Genomic DNA, 17,952 nt, shown 5'->3' on the forward strand with positions numbered 1-17,952 from the left:
GATAGTTTAGTCACTTTCCAATGCGTTATGCTCTCCTCTCCACTTAGAATGCTTTATAGAACAGGCTATACTGCCCTATGGTCTCAGTTAACAAACACCACGACTTTTCAAAACAAACAGCAAGGAACACACTGTTGTGATCTATATTTTAAGGAGTTGCTGCTCCCACTCCTCCTATTTCTATAAGGTTGCTCTAGAACTGTTCACAAAAAGACATCCCAATGGAAACTATAGATCAGGGACTCTCTATATTTTATCTGGGCCTACTTAAGTCTAGGCTTAAAACCCAGAGCAGATTCTGAAGGATGCAGGGAAGAATGCCCTGATGTGTCCCAGACTAATTCTTACTTCTGAATCGGGAGTGTGATGTTTGCTGGCCAAACAACGCGACACTGACATTGGCTGTCATGTCTTTTGCTAGTCAAATAGTCTAACTCAGTTCTATAGCTGTACCTCTCAGAGCCAAGAGTATAAAGTTTTTAGTTAAAATTGGGCATGAATATCCAATAGACTCATAATGCTAACAGCTGCATAATTTATAAACACTGGAAAACAGAGCTTGGAAAGCAGAAATTTTAAAGTGTACGGACCTTTTGTCTTAATAAAGATTCTGTTTTAAGCTTTGCTTCTAATGGATAACAATTTCTAACCTATTTGGATATTTTATAAGTACATATCTGTACTTACACTGTCCTTGGAATATGACGAAGAAAAAGAATAGAAAAAAATTTCAAAAATTAAGAAAAATACAATGAAACTCTTACAGTTAGCTCAAATAATAAAACTAACCACAATTATCTGAAGTAAAAGTTCATAAATTTATATTAAATTTAGATGGAGGTTATACATCAAGTAGTGTTTTCTAGAATCAAAATCCCAGCTTGCTTCATACAAACCAGACTATTGGTTATTAAACATTTTTCTACGACTGATGATGAATTATGCTTTGACTTGACTTGGGCCCAAGCAAAGTCACTATTGCATCTCCCTGAAAAGAAAAAAAGTTACACAATTAAAATGCAATAAAATACAAATTAAGAGGTAAAGTAGTGTTTAAAATGCCATTTAAAATTTATAAGCTAGTGATATACATATAAAGAGCATCGAATAGGACTATAAAAGGAAACAAACCAAGTTAAATTTAAATAATAACATTTACTTCCTAGTATGAATTTGCTGTTTCCTTTGAGAGGCTCTCTTAATGAAGTTTGATAAACAGTTTTATAAGGATTCAGTAAAGGGACAATTTTGGCAGCTCCTGTTTAGCTTTAATGCTTAATCCTCCGTTTTTTCATCTGTAAAATCACTTTTAGTCTTAATGCTACCTTAAGCTCTTTGTTGATCTGTAGTGCTTCATTAGAGAGAGTAAAATGTCTGAATTTCTGTGTGGATTGGTATTTCATTTAATAATAATGATCTTTGTATCAAAGGGGTAAATGAAACCAGACGGGAGGTGAGTTTTCAAAAAAGACACAGTAAAAAGATGGGAACTGGAAGTAGAAGGCTAGGACTTTCTCTATCACATAGAAAAGTTGATCTTGAGGAAATCACTGATATCTTGGAATCTTAGTTTCTTTAAATGCATAATGAAAATATTAACATCCAGTTCCAAAGATTGTTGTAAGAGACGATTGAGCTAATGTAGTTGAAGGTGTTTTATAATCTGCAAAGAGTTATAAGCACCATAGATAACGTCATGTAAGTCAGTTCCAATCTTTTAGCTTATGATATACTCTCTTCGGCACCTCCCAATCCTTTTAAGCTCTGACACACCAAATCAATTGCTAAACTGGAGAGGGTGGGACAAACTGAGAGAGTAGTACTGATATATATACAATGCATGCATGCTGTGCACGCCTGCATACTAAGCCACTTCAGTAGTGTCTGAATCCTTGTGATCCCACGGACTATAGCCTTCCAGGTTCCTCTGTCCATGGGATTCTCCAGGTAAGAATACTGGAGTGGGTTGCCATGCCCTCCTCCAGGGGATCTTCCCAACCCAGGGATAGAACCCATGTCTCTTATATCTCTTGCATTGGCAGGCAAGTTCTTTACCATTGAGCCACAAGGGAAGTCCACAATATTTACATACCATTGTGGCTCAGCTGGTAAAGAATCTGTCTGCAATGAGGGAGACCTGGGTTTGATCCCTGGGTTGGGAAGATCCCATGGAGAAGGGAAAGGCTACCCACTCCAGTATTTTGGCCAACTCTATACAAAGAGTCGACGTGACTGAGCGACTTTCATACACTTCACTATCACACTATATATACAATATCATGTATAAAATAGATAGCTAGTGGAAAGCTGCTGTATTACACCAGGAGCTCAGCTTGGGGCTCTGTGAGGGGTAAGACGGGGGGTGGGAGGGAGGCTCAAACCTATCTAGATCTAGTTCAGTCTCTCACTTGGGCAGATTAGTAGATCATTACTATAGCTTGTTCAGTTTTATTTTAGTGCCTAAAACAGACCCTTGTCACATATCACATGCTCAGTAAATATTTATTGAATGAATGGTCTATCTTTTCTGCCTTCAATGTCTCTCAACATTAATTTATATATATATATACACACACACATATACATATATACATACATATACATCCAGGTGTGTATGTATGTGAATGTGTTTGTATTTTTGAAGATTTCATTTCTCTTTTTGTTTTTCTCTTAATTTGGGGGAAAAAATGTACATTCAAAAGTACGGAGGAAAAGATGCAAGCATTAGCATACTGAAACATAAGAGCAGAAACAGTATGTAGGAGTGATTCTCTACAGGCTGCTTCCAGAAAAGGAGTTGGTCCATGCCACTGAAATTGGCTTCTGCCAAGTGCTTAAGCCATGAAGTGAAGTGAAGTCGCTCAGTTGTGTCCAACTCTTTGCGACTCCATGGACTGTAGCCTACAGGGCTCCTCTGTCCATGGGATTTTCCAGGCAAGAGTACTGAAGTGGGTTGCCATTTCCTTCTCCAGGGGAACTTCCCGACCCAGGGATCAAACCCGGGTCTCCAGCACTGTAGGCAGACGCTTTACTGTCTGAGCCATAATTCTGTTCAGTGCAAGACTTAGGCCCCCAGCAACCAAGCCCCAGGGCACCAAGGGAGGAGCCGGTGCTTCAAACAACAACAAATGCTAATGTGGTGGCAAGTCCTGTCAACATCCAGTTACATCATAAACTTGTAACTGCAAGGTTTGGACCCCAACCTCCTGTTCATGTCAGGTACCAAGCTGATGCACCACTATAAACATGAGCCCTGAGTCAGTAGGATAGGGCTAGAGCCAATGTCCCGCCGTGTCTTATCACAATGATATTCTGACCCTTGGTCACATTGGGAGGGTCCAAAATTTCGGAAAATTATGTCACTTAAAACCTCCACAGCCTTTTCTCCTTCTGTGCAAGGCCAGAGAAAGTAATGGGCAATGAGAAGATGAGCAGGTGTTGTGGTCCTAAAGTTGCTATTGATCCTTTCTCCATGGGTTTCTCTCAATGAACCCTGTTCCAGTACACTCGATGCATGGGCTGCCTGGTACTCTGCCTTTGTGAACTTACATATTTACCCTAAATCAACAAATGTCATCTTTGCCTTGAATATTTTTTAGTAAAATAAATAAAACTTTACTGATGACGTTCTCTTTGTACCCCTTTCCAATTCTATTCTTCCCTCATCTTTCATTTCCCAGAGGCAGCCTTTATCATAAATTTGGTGTTCATATTTCCTGTATGATAAAATCATATGACTTGCAAAATTTTGATTAACTCTTGGTTAAAATTAACAGAGAAATTGTAGGTCATAACGTTACATGGTAAGATATCTTTATGGGAAATAATGGTTTGACATTAATTATTTTGAGACTTTAAATTACTATTATGATTGCAATTCTTCACTGAAAAGCTAAGGAGGAAGTGTACCAGTTAAGCTTGCGGTCAGTTATAATTAACATAAAATCTGATTAATGATTTTTTGTTTAGCCTCTCAGAAATATAACCCTTTGAACCTTTAAAATTCAATGGCCAAAAAGAATGAAAAACTTATTTGTATTAGGAAACTGTATTTATTTACTAAGGTATGGAATATATTTGTTAAAAGAAAACTTTTGCTTACCAGCATTGAAATCATTCACATACACACCCCTCCCCCACCACACACACACACACACACACACACACACACACACACACACACACTCGTTTTTTGAAAACATTCAGACTCTCTGATCTTAGCCTTCTGCTTATAGAGTATGCTGCTCAAAATAAAAGATGTCTCTAACCGATTCAAATCAAAACACAAAAATGAAAATTTTCTTTCACTTTCTAATCTATATTCTTTTCTTTTACTAACTATAAATATAACAAATGAAGGACATAATTTTGAGTTGTGTCTCTAAATAATATTACATAAATCATAACATATTGTATTTACCTTCTGACAATTTGCTTTTGTCATGCAACACTATGTTTTCTAAGATTTGTTCAAAATTTGTCAAATTGACATATTGAAATATATACTAAACTTCTGTATTATAGTCATTTATGTGATTATGCCATATTTTATTTATCCAATATCCCACTGATGTTCATTTAGATTGTTTCCAATTTATCAATATAGAAACAAGGCTGTCATGAGTGTTCTTTTCTCATTAGCACGTCTTTCAGACCACTACCAAGAAATTGAACAAAGCCCTAGGAGATATACAGAATCCAAACAGACGTCATTTAAACATCTATAACAATTATAGTTCTAGAAGATAGGAAAACTGTTGTAATTTAGAGTTAATGACACAGTCAGTAAATGAATTGAAATGAATCAAGATGCAGCAACACATTCAGAGCTGCAGACTTCCAAGAAAACATGTGATATGCAGGTAATATATAACCAGACTTGAGGAGCATGGGCTTTGAGACACCTCCATGTGGAGGATGTTGACAAAACAACTGAAATAGGGCTCAGCCTGGCAGCCAAGGTAGTCGGGAAAATGCTCTTGAACATCTACTATCACTATGCATCTAGGCCAGTTGAGAAAATAATCTCCAAACTACTTGGGATGTTTCACTCATTTCTTTATTGGGAAAACATCTTTGCCCTGAGAAGAATAAAAACTGAGTATAGAAATAATGCAGCAAATTAAACAAGTAATTATAATATGTTTAGATTAAAGCATTTGTACATGCTTGGTATTTTAAATATTCATTATATATAAAAGAATTTGTCATATTTGATTATCTAACAAGTAAGTTTGTGATTCTAATGAAAATTATCTATAATGTAATTAGGTAATTGATTTAGACTTGTAATCATAGATTGAAATATTATTAATTTGTAAAAAGCATTGGAACATTTAGGAAAATTTAAGATTCAGCATATTCAATATTTTAAACTTATTAAGTTAATAGGAATTCCTTAAGTATCTGAGATTTGCTTGCCCTAAGAAAATTGAAGTATTTAAAGTCCAATATATTAAATTTACAAATGTAATTTAAAAGATTCAAAGAAATTTAATTGTTACAAAAACTCACTTAAAAGTATTTATTAAACTTTCCTAGACTTAGAATAATAAAATATATAACCTAAGACTTTAAGGTGAACTAAGACTAAACTTTTTTTTAAATTTTGTAATGTGAATGTTTTAAGTGAACCTGAACTGAGTTATCGTCTCTGAAAGAAACATTAAAAAAAACTCATATTGCCACCTTATATATATCCCTTAGTACACATGTGCAAGAGAATCTCATGGTATCACTGGCTTACATGATATCTGAATTTTCAGTTTTATTGAATTGCTCTCCAAAGAGGTCATGCTAATTCATATTCCCATGATCCCTGCATAAGAATTCCTAGTTCCCTACAACTCTGCTAATGCTTGATATTAACTAATATTTTAATTTTGGTAAACTTGATCATTATGAACTGATATCTTGCAAAATTTTAATTGTATATTTCCTCATTATTCATGAGAATGAATGTTGCTTTTCAAGTTTATTTGATAATTTAGTTTCCTCTAGTCTGAGTTAATATTTTATATGCTGCCCTTTTAAAAAATTGAGTCATTCTTATTGTTTTGTAGGAGTTTCTACATACACTAGATATTAAATGTCTTCCATATATCTTGGAAATTTCTTCTTCCAACCAGTTGTTTTTAACTTGGAATATGAAATCCTGGACAGAAAATATGAATTTTGACAAAATAATCATACAAAAAATAATTGAGATTTATAGAGACTTTACTATGTGCCAGTAACAGTTCTAACCACTGCTGCTGCTAAGTCGCTTCAGTCGTGTCTGACTCTGTGCGACCCCAGAGACGGCAGCCCACCAGGCTCCCCCGTCCCTGGGATTCTCCAGGCAAGAACACTGGAATGGGTTACCATTTCCTTCTCCAATGCATGGAAGGGAAAAATGAAAAAAGTGAAGTCTCTCAGTCACGTCCGACTCTTAGTGACTCCATGGACTGAAGCCTGCCAGGCTCCTTCGTCCATGGGATTTTCCAGGCAAGAGTACTGGAGTGGGTTGCCATTGCCTTCTCCCTTCTAACCACTTTGTACATATTAACTCATTCTTTTATATATATATAAAATCTTTTATATATATATATATAAAATCTGCTACATATACATATATATATGTAGCAGATTTTATTAAACGTTTAAGAAAGTGGATGGAACAAATCTGCCTTACAGATATTAAAACAACTTAAAATTGAATTATAAACACCAGGGTACCTAAAAGGCCTTTTCTTTCCCTCCCTTTTTTTTTTTTAAGCATTCTCACCTTCCAGACTGAAACGTTTTCATTCTTTCTAACAACCTTTGATTCTAGTGCCAATATTATACCTATTTTACAAATAAAGAAAAAGAAAAAATTTGAAAAAAATTAGATTTGGGGTGGTCATTTTTAAAAAATCTATCCTGACTTTAAATTATTAACACATTATCCTACATTTTCTTTTAGAAGTTTGTTTATTTTCCCCCATAGTCTTCAATCCATTTGCCGTTCACTATTACACAAAATGTGAGATGAGGGTTTAACTTTTTCCCCGTTTGTCACTTCTGGAATTGTAAACCTTAAATAGCTTTTAGTAATCTGTATGAAAGTGAAAGTCACTCAGTCCTGTCCGACTCTGTCATCCCATGGACTATACAGTTAATGGAATTCTCCAGGCCAGAATACTGGAGTGGGTAGCCTTTCCCTTCTCCAAGGGATCTTCCCAACTAGGGATCAAACCCAGGTCTTTGGTACTGCAGGTGAATTCTTTATCAGCTGAGCCACAAGAAAAGCCCAAGAATACTGGAGTGGGTAGCCTATGCCTCCTCCAGCAGATATTCCCGACCCAGGAATTGAACCAGAATCAGACCATGGTCCCCTACATTGCAGGCGGATTCTTTACCAACTGAGCTATCAGAGAAGCCTGGTAATCTATATAATAAAGATCAAATTCCTTAACTTGGCAGTCATACATTTTCTGGTCCTAAATGGCCTGACTGGTCCTTTTGTTGCTCTTTTCTCAAGTGATCTCTTTACCAGTCAAAAAGTCTGCTCACAATGTCCTTAAAATGCCAAGTTCAGTTCAGTTCGGTCGCTCAGTCCTGTCCAACTCCTTGCGACCTCATGGACTGCAGCATGCCAGGGACCTCTTCAATTCTGTATTTTTGTTCAAACCTTTCTCTCAGTCTGGAATAACAGTTCTACTCTCTTGTCTACTGGAAAAACCTTGATCCTCTAAAACACTGTTGAAATTCAGTCTCCTGTGTGAAAGCCTTCCCCAAAGCATTCTTATTTTTTCTTTTTCTTCTTCCTATTCTCCTTTCAAAAGTCAACTATTTTCCTGCTCTGTGTTCCTATAGGAGTTTGTTTATTATTTTGTTCTTTATTACCCGATTGTGTTTCTTAAGTATATGTTGTTTCTTTCTTAGAAACCATATATATGCCTTTTGTCTGTAGGTTTGTTCATTCACACATCTATTCAACATTTGCTGATTGTCTATTATGTTCTAATGATATGCTAGATACTTGAATATAAAAGTTTCAAACAGCTCAAATTAGTAAGAAAGACGTGTATATAAAATATTATAATTTATATTGACAAATTATTGTAGCATTTGATAGGTACTAGATAAAAATATATGTGATGCTTACAGATTTCCCTCCAACCACTATATCAACACATACTAATAAAAATTTTGAAAAAATTCAAACCCCCCCTTCCCCACTGCCCCCAGTTCAGAGCTTGTGGACAAGTTCTTAGCACTGAAAGAATTATAGAGACAAGAAAGGATGGATCAGGCCTTGAGTTTATATTTAGGATTTGAGAGCTATGGGTGGAAGAAGAAAAAGGAATATTATGAACTATATATTTGGATTCATTTTAATATTTCTTTGAAACACTTAAATAAATGGAATTCTCTTTTAATTTCTTTTGGCTGTTGAGCTGTATATATATATTTTTTTAATTTTTTAAATTTTTTTTTAGTTTTTTATTTTTTAAATTTTAAAATCTTTAATTCTTACATGCATTCCCAAACATGAACCCCCCTCCCACCTCCCCTCCCCATAACATCTCTCTGGGTCATCCCCATGCACCAGCCCCAAGCATGCTGTATCCTGTGTCAGACATAGAGCTGTATATCTTAAACAAGGTTAACTATGAGCACAAATATCCCCATGCTGTTAAAATATCTTATATTCAATGAATGTGTGAGAAAATGAAAATATTAAAATAGTTTATATCATGGAAAAAATGAGGCATTAGAGATGCATTCCTCAGAGCACACTCAAACTATTTTGTAAGGAAACCAATGCATTTAAACAATTACTTGATGTACTATAATGACTTATAAAACAGATAAGTATAAGACTAAAATTCACTTATGATCCTACCTCTAAGAAACAATGCTTCTAATATGTGATTTTTTTCTCTAGCTTTTCCATGCATATTTATTCAAAAACACTTATTGATAACTACCATAAGCCAGACACTCTACTAAGACATAGCCCAGAACAATAGAGACAAATTCAGTGTTTATGTAGAGGTTATAATCAAGCTGTGGGAGATAGGCAATTAACAAAATCAACCAATCAAAACTCCAGTATTCTTCCCTGGGAAATTCCATGGACAGAGGAGCCTTGCAGTCTACAGTCCCTGACGTGTCAAAGAGCAGGACACCACCGAGTGACTGAGTGCACGCATACTCACACAAAAAGACAAGTGTTATTAAGAAAATTAGTCATGGAAGAGTATTGAATAGGGAGTGTGGGGGAGAGTAGAGGCTGCAATTTTAAATAAGGTGGCCAGGGAAGACTTCACTAAGAAATTGACATTTGAGCAAAGACTTGAAGTGGGTAGAGGATCAAACCGTGTACAAAGTCCCAAGCAAGCTAGTATGTATGTATGTAAGTATTTTCTGTTTCCTTGTTAGTTTAACATTTATAGTCCATTGGCTAGGGTAAAACTCCACCTCTTACATGTAACCCAAATCTAATCAGTACTTCTGACTTGCCTAGTCATATTTCCCTCTGATTGGATATTTGGATTCGTTCCTTTTCCTTTTTTTTCTTTCCTTTTCTTTTTTTGTCTCATCCTATCACAAAACATGCTATAATTTCTTAGATTGCCCTTATGAATATTTCTGTAAGATAGAGTTCCAAAAGTCAACAATTCTGGTTCAGATTGCCAAATTGCTCCCAAAGAACTCACACTAATTTTTATTTCAACTGTCAGTATAAGAGAGGACCTATCTTACCAAATGTCTGTCAGTAATAAGTAGTCCAATTAAAAGAATTTCTGTTAATTTGATATATGATACTTCTATTAAATGAATGCTTTTCATTTAACTTAATTAAATATTTTTTGTTAATGAGGTTAAATTTTAAAATATAGTTACCAGCCATATTTTGTGAATGAAGTTCCTGACCTCACTCACCCTTCTATTGGAGTCTTAGTGTTTTTTCTTACTGATTCATGTATATTTTTAGTATTGTTAACATGTTGATATATTCATGGTAATATTTATCAGATCATTCCTTAAACTAGAAATCTAAACATAAAGAGAAAAAAACTAAAAAGCTATCTTGAAAATAATGGACATCTATATAGTATATGTGTGTATATATATATATACATGTATATATATGTATATATACACACATATATATACACAATGGAATATTACCCAGAAATTTTAAGAAAATGAAATTCTGCAATTTGCAACAACACGGATGGATTTGGAGGGTATTATGAGTAAGTCAAAGAAAGACAAATACTATATGCTTTCACATATATGGGAAACCTAAAAAAGAAGATGAATGAATAGAAACAAGACTCACAGATACAGAGAACAAATCAGTGGTTACCAGTGGGGAGAGGGGAGGAGAGAGTAGCAAGATAAGGGAAGGGGATTACAAGGTACAAACTACTAGGTATAAAATAAATAAGAAACAAGGATACAATGTATAGCACAGGGAATACACCCAACATTTTATAATAACTTTAAATTAAGTATAATATATAAAATACCAAATCACGATGTGATTTAACACTATAAATCAACTTTACTTCAATTAAAAAAACTTTTAAACAACACATAAGCAAAATATATATATAATGATATATAGTGATGCTGATTTACTTATCAAAGTTTTATAACAAATCTTTGATATCTGAAGATCAGAGTTAGGGAAGAGGACAATGTCAAACCAATAGAAACAAATGGCAACCTTAGGAACACTGGATAACATCTAAAAATATTATTTCCAAAATAATTTAAAAATAAAAATATTATTTCTTTTTGCAGCCAGTTAGGCTGACTGTGCTCTTCCTCACAGGGGCCCAGTGTACAATCGCTGCAAACAGCCGCCTCCTTGGCTATTGCCTGTACAGGTTGCCCTAAGGGATCTTGGAGACAACTCTTTCTACTGGACCTTCATGACTGGCATGCTGCTCTGTCTAGGCTCCAGACAGGTATGCTTGGTGCCTTTGAAAAGTCCCAGGGAGCAGTGGCCAGAGTCATAATGGCCATCCACAACTAGCAGCAGAACAATAAGCCTATCAATGAAGCCCTCCTCAGAGCCAAGTTCCAGTTCCCTGGCCACCAGATGATCCACATCTCCAAGAAGTGGGGATTTACTAAGTTTAACGCAGGTGAATTTGAAAACATGATGGTAGAAAAGCGGCTCATTCTAGATGGCTGTAGGGTCAAATATATCCCTAATCGTGGCCCTCTGACAAATGGGTCCTGCACTCATGAGAGCCTTGGCGCTGCCCCTCTTTACTCATGCTTACCCATAAATTCTACTTTCTTGACAAAAACAAATAAATAAAAATATTATATCTTGTAAAAGTCTTTGAATATTTGCAGAGAACAGTCACAACCATAAACTAGGGACAGTTTTAAATTATTTCATGTAATATTTATAATTATTCTGCTCAACATTATTTACTTTTAAAAATAAAGAATGATGTTTTCATTTAACAGATAAAGACTGTGAGGCTCAAATAAAATAAGCCTACTAGGCACCATGCCACTCTTGGGACTTACATATATCTTTCCACTATGCCACACTTCAGATAATTGAGAAATGTAAATCTCTTGTATGACACAAAACTATAGCTGAATAAAATCATAAAATGACATAAGATTTTGACTTTCAAGTCTTACCCTGTTAGAATCCAAAGTAGTGGGCATATTTTTTAATTCATATACAGCAACTTGTCCGTCACTATCTCCCACCAGAAGGCAATCTGTTTGCTTAGCAAAAAGAACAGTTGTGAACTTGATTCCAGGGTTAGCAACATTGACAATCAGAGGGTCCAAACTGTAATGAAATATTGTATTTATAAGTTTAGTTATTGTTAATATGTTCTTTTTACATACAGACTAAGAAAAGCCTGAGATATTTGTGATTTCATGTAACAAAAACCAAAAGCGTCTTTATGTGTTTCCAAAAGCAAAATAACTATTTCTCACCCTTTATTCAATCAAAGCTTTCATTCTTTCAATAAACTAATTTCAACTAAATAAAGTATTCACAATTAAGATGTGAACTCATACTTTAAACTCCTGTGATGATTAATTTTATGCATTAATTTGGCTAGGCTGTGGTTTCCAGTTGTTTAGTCAAACACCAGTCTACACACTGATGTGAAGGTATGATATGATTAACTTAAATCAGTAGAATTTGAATAAAGCAAATTATCCTTCACAAAGTGAGTTGGCCTCATCTAATTTGTTGAAAGCCTTAGAAGAAAAGACTGAGGTCTTTGAAACCGAATAAATTTCTGCCTGTATATTGCCTTTGTACTCAAGACTGCAACATGGACTCCCCTGATGGAAATTTTGGCTTGCTACCCTGTCAAGCAAACTTGGGAACTGCCAGGCCCCACAATCACATGAGCCAATATTTTTAAATCTCTCTCACTCTTTCTCTAGTATTCTTGCCTGGAGAATCCCATGGACGGAGGAGCCTGGAAGGCTGCAGTCCATGGGGTCGCTGAGGGTCGGACACAACTGAGTGACTTCACTTTCACTTTTCACTTTCATGCACTGGAGAAGGAACTGGAAACCCACTCCAGTGTTCTTGCCTGGAGAATCCCAGGGACGGAGGAGCCTGGTGGGCTGCCCTCTATGGGGTTGCACAGAGTTGGACACGACTGAAGCGACTTAGCAGCAGTAGCAGCACTCTTTCTCTCTCCCTTCCTCCCACCAACTCTATTTTATGGGTTCAGTTTCTCTGAGGATCCCTAGTACAACTTCTTAAATAATAAATGTCTTTTAAGGGAAGGATGTTTTGATCCATATGAATCCCTAGACCATAAGTGAATCTGAACAAGATTTAGAACCTTGTTCCAAGGTTCTCTAAACAAGAACCTTCTCTACTCTTACTCATCCAAAGCAATCCATTGACATTCTTATAAAAGAAGCAGTAACTTGCATACTTCTTCTGAAGAAATTTTGCCTGGGAACTACAATTTTACTAGGAAAAAAAAAAAATCAGAGATGACATTCCTTTAAGTAACCACTTTCTACGTTAGTCATCTCATACACGAAAATATATTGTTTTGTGTTGTACTTGAGTTTTTGGTTCAAATTGTTTTATAGAATGAGTCGTGACAAAATTTTAAAGTTACTAAACTATTAATCTCTAGGAAAAAAATTTGCAATTATTAATAAACCCATTGAATTTTATATCATTTATTTCAAACAAGAATGTATTTCCATGCTTCTCCTTCTTAATAACTTGCCTAAAGGTCTACAATATTTTCTAATATTGAAATAATGATTGAAGAAGTAGAATCATTAAACACAATTCCAGCACTTTATAAACTTTCATATTAAAAAGGATGGTCCAGTCTATGGCCCTCTAATAACTTTGATGTAACACTTAAAGAAAAAAAATTTAATTAAACTGCATGTTTCTTCAAATACGTTTTAAAATGAGGTAAGAGAATAAGTAAATATCATTTAAAAATATTTATTTTGCTCCCTTTATCTTACTAATAAAAGGTCTTCAGTTAAGGACAAGTAGAAAAGTACCTCTCTGCATTCTTCCATAAACCAGACAATGACAAAGAATTCAAGTAGTTATGATATCCTATATCAGTCTATAAAAATTTGATGAGGGACTACTGTGGTGTTTCAGTGGCTAAGACTCCATGCTCCCAATGCAGGGGACCTGGGTTCAATCCTTAGTCAGGGAACTAGATTCCACATACCACAACTAAGTTTGCATGCCACAACTAAAAGATCTTACATGCTACAACTAACATCTGATGCAGCCAAATAAATAAATAATTTTTTTAATTGAGGAGATAGAATAACCCATTTTCATTCAAATGTTTTTAAACTATTAATACATATGATGTAGGTAATTAATATATTATCCTGGCACATCACTTTATTCATAAAGGACTCTCACAGTGTGAACTATTACTTGTTTTAAAGTAGCTACAGTTCTCTTGCTGCTGCTGATAAGTCGCGTCAGTCATGTCCTACTCTGTGCAACCCCATAGACGGCAGCCTACAAGGCTCCACCATCCCTGGGATTCTCCAGGCAACAACACTGGAGTGGGTTGTGCCATTTCCTTCTCCAATGCATGGAGGTGAAAAGTGAAAGTGAAGTCGCTGTCATGTCTGACTCAGCGACCCCATGGACTGCAGCGCACCAGGCTCCTCTGTCCATGGGATTTTCCCGGCAAGAGTACTGGAGTGGGGTGCCATTGCCTTCTCCGACAGTTCTCTCTAACCAATGTCAAAACCATCAGGCATCATTTAGATGGAACTGCAATTATCTTCTACTTTTATTATCTACAATTATCTTCAAGAAAAATGTTAATATTTACGTGCTGATGTGAAGGTCCCAAATCTCCACTCTGCTCTCATTTGCAGCTGCAAATATGTAGGATGATTTTGGAGACCAGGCAATATCATAAACAACATAAGTAGTTGGATAAAAACTCAAAAATGGTTTGAGATTCTCATGTTGCCATATAATAACACCCCAATCTGCAGAACAGCTTAAGAAAACATCATGGCAAAATGGGTTCCATGCTATTTTATACACTGGTCCCTAAGATTAGAAAAATAAATTAAAATACATAGTAAGTAGTATTTAATGTCTTATACTTTAAATTTGACCAACAAACTTAAAATGCTCAGATTTCTAAAAGCTTTATACACCATGCATTATTGTGTAAGTATTATCTTAGCTAAGAATACTAGGTCAAAGTTGAATCTCTTCCCTAAATTATGGCATACAGAAGCATACAAATATAGTTGATACAGTACTTACTAAATATTAATACATACTATAGTATTTAAAAATATTTAGGAATATTAAGAAAAATAAACAAAAATAAAGGAGAAAATGAAAAATACATGGTAGGAACGAGCATTTTAAAATGTAGGGAATGCGTATATGCCAGCGTCAGTTTTACTTTGAGATCAGCATGTTAAATCAGCAGTCTTTTAGAAGCTAAAATTGTGATCTAATAACTTATGAAAAGAAATCAAGAATATCTAGAAGCAAAATTAAAAGCCCCACATATTATGGATGTTGTATATACAAATTCAAGCTTGTAGTTTTAAATCTGAAGTTATAAATTATTGCATAAAAATACTGTGTCTAATACTTTTTTTCAGAAATATAACAAGATAAAATTTTCCATGCCTACTGTAATTAAAACTAACCTTATGTCCTCTGTAGGTATCTAGATATTGTTCATTATATGAACAGGAACACTTGTGAATATGACCTTCTTCAGTACCAGCCAAATAGATATTTGTGTCCTACACACAAAAAATCAGAATGCATTAACTTGTGATGTATTAGTAAATGTGCTAAACAGAAGACAGAATTCAAGATTTCTTAAAATATGTTCAAGAACCAAAACTAGAAATACCATCTTGTAGACAATTGACTGTTGTCTTTTTCTTTAAATCATGATTTTATAATAATTAAACTCCCTGAAGGATGGCTGTGTAAAGAAAACACAGATTCTTTTCTTTGCTAAAATTGAGGGTAGAACTTAGTATCCTATCTAGAAATTACATGGACAAACATTCACTTAAAATGAGCAAGAAACTTTCTAACATTTAGAGCTACCTGACAAGAGAACTAACAGTCCAGGGAAACAGTATTATTTCACTAGAATTAATCAAAGAGAGGACAGATGACTTAACAAGAACATGATTCTTGCTGAGAATGAGAGTAAACGAGACGGAGTCTCAGACATCTCAGATGTATGTACCAAATAGGCATTTAAAATGTGTTTTCTATACTGAAGTTATAGTCAGAAAGTCTGAAAGTCAGGGCTCTATGTGGAGCTATGTCAAGTCAGCACCACCTGGTAGTATTATAGAACTGCAGAATGTCAGGCCCTGCCCCAGACCTGCTGAATCAGAATCATTTTAATAAGAGTCCCAGGTAAGTTATAAGAACCCTGAAATCTGAGACACATTGCTCTAGCATGTATCAGTACTTAAGAATGCAATTACTAGATCATGGGGGTCTATGTAGCTTAAATTACAAAATAAAGTCCATTTTTCCCCCAAAGTAGTATTACCAATTTACATTCAGCAGTATATAAAAGTTCCTTTTGACACACATTCTCTTCAACAGTTTGGTTACATTAGAAATCCTAGATTTTGCCATCCTATTAGGTATTAGCTTACACTGAATGGTTTTACGTTTCATCTATGTGGATATAAACAAACTTGAGCCTTTTTATGTTTATTGGCCAATTGAATCTCCTCTTCCATTCATATTTCTTGACCATTTTACTAATAATCTTTCTTTTTCATATTCATTTTAATAAGTTCCTAATATATTCTATTGCATATGTTTTGTCTATTATTAGGTGACAAAAATCTTTTCCCAGCATACAGCTTTTTTTTTTTAAGAACTCTTAGTGTCATTTAGTAAATAAAAGTTCTGATTTTAATGTAGCTGGTATTATATATTTTACATAATTAGGGTTTTGTGCTTTAAGAAACTGTTCCTACTTTGAAGTCATAGAGATATTCTCCCATATTTTCTTCTAAAAGTTTTTACATATAAAGGAGTAGGGATCTAATTCCTTTTTTATATATGAACAATGATTATCTCAGTAGTATTTATAAGTAGGTCATCTTTCTCTGGGCTTCCCTGGTGGCTCAGTGGTAAAGAATCTGCCTGCCAATGCAGGAGACACAAGAGATGTGGGTTCAATCCCTGGGTTAGGAAGATCCTCTGGAGGATGGCACGGCAACCCACTCCAGTGTTCTTGCCTGGAGAACCCCATGGGCAGAGGAGCCTGGTGGGCTATAGTCCACAGCGTCACAAAGAGTTGGACATGACTGAAACAACTTAGTACACAGATAAAGGTCTTTCTCTAGAGCTCTTCAAGGTTGCTGTCTAAAGCTGGGTTCCTCACTATATAAACCTGAGACTGAGATTTCCAGGCAAGAGGTTTATTGGGAAGTTCTCTCAGAAACAACCTCTTTGAGGGAAACAGGAACAGGTAGAGATTTAAGTTAAACTATGATGTATCTGCAACAGAGTGGTCAGTCCAACCTATAATAAGCTTTGGAGCTGAGATAGCCCTTCAGAGTCCTACCTCCAGACAAAGGGGTCAAATATGTTTCCATTTCTTCCCAAACATAAATTAGTCAAGAATGATGACAGACTCAAACCAAACTAAATCAACAATCAAACTAAAGGTAAACTGTGTAAATATCACAAAAGTCAGAGATTCTAGGACGGGACAAAAAAGCAAAATTCAACAATATGCTCCCTATAAGAAACATACTTTAAATATAAAGACATAAATAGGTTAAATGTAAAAGAATGTAAAATGATAAACTGTGCTAATATTAGTTAAAAGAAAGGTGTAGTGGCTACATTAATGTCAGACTAAGTAGATTTCAGAGTAAAGAATGTTACCAGCTATAAATAAGGTCATTGTATAATAAGGGAATTGATTAATCAAGAGAACAATTCTAAACACTTATGTACTTAAAGCTTCAAGATACATAAAGAAAAAATTGATAGGATTTCAAAGGGAGAAAAGACAAATTCACAAGTATGGTCAGACACTTCAATACCTTTCTGTCAATAAATCATGGAAGAAACAGGCAGAAAATCAGGAAGGATATAGTGAACTTGAACAATATCACCAACCAACATAACCTGATATTCACAGAACATTTACCCAACAGTAGCAGAATATACACTTTTCTCAAATGCAAAGGGAATATTTACAAGTAAACATCACATTCTAGGCTCTAAAACAAATCTCAATAAATTCAAAAGGATTCAGTTTATAAAAAGTTTGCTCTCTGATCATTATGGAATTGAATTAGAAACCAACACAAAGATCCTTAGAAAAACTGTGAATATTTGGAAACTAAATAACATGCTTTATCAGTCAAAGAAGAAATCAAAGGAGCAATATTGATGTTCTGAGCCAGCTAATTCTTTGTTTG

At 35.0% G+C, this 17,952-nt stretch overlaps 1 protein-coding gene and 1 pseudogene across 1 annotated transcript in view; one reads left to right on the plus strand and one right to left on the minus strand.

Moving 5' to 3' along the window:
- Nucleotides 1–794: 794 nt before the first annotated feature.
- Nucleotides 795–17,952, minus strand: part of DNAI4 (dynein axonemal intermediate chain 4) — a 106,697-nt gene continuing 89,539 nt past the window's right edge. Inside the window, 4 exon segments of the mRNA XM_004023217.6 lie at nt 795–988; nt 11,650–11,806; nt 14,331–14,557; nt 15,178–15,276. Of these exon segments, the coding sequence (XP_004023266.2) occupies nt 923–988; nt 11,650–11,806; nt 14,331–14,557; nt 15,178–15,276 (549 nt within the window). The 3' untranslated portion in view covers nt 795–922.
- On the plus strand, nt 10,780–10,899 carry LOC114111274 (small nucleolar RNA SNORA70; annotated as a pseudogene).

Source organism: Ovis aries, chromosome 1, assembly GCF_016772045.2.
Source record: "Ovis aries strain OAR_USU_Benz2616 breed Rambouillet chromosome 1, ARS-UI_Ramb_v3.0, whole genome shotgun sequence".
Lineage (NCBI taxonomy): Eukaryota > Metazoa > Chordata > Mammalia > Artiodactyla > Bovidae > Ovis > Ovis aries.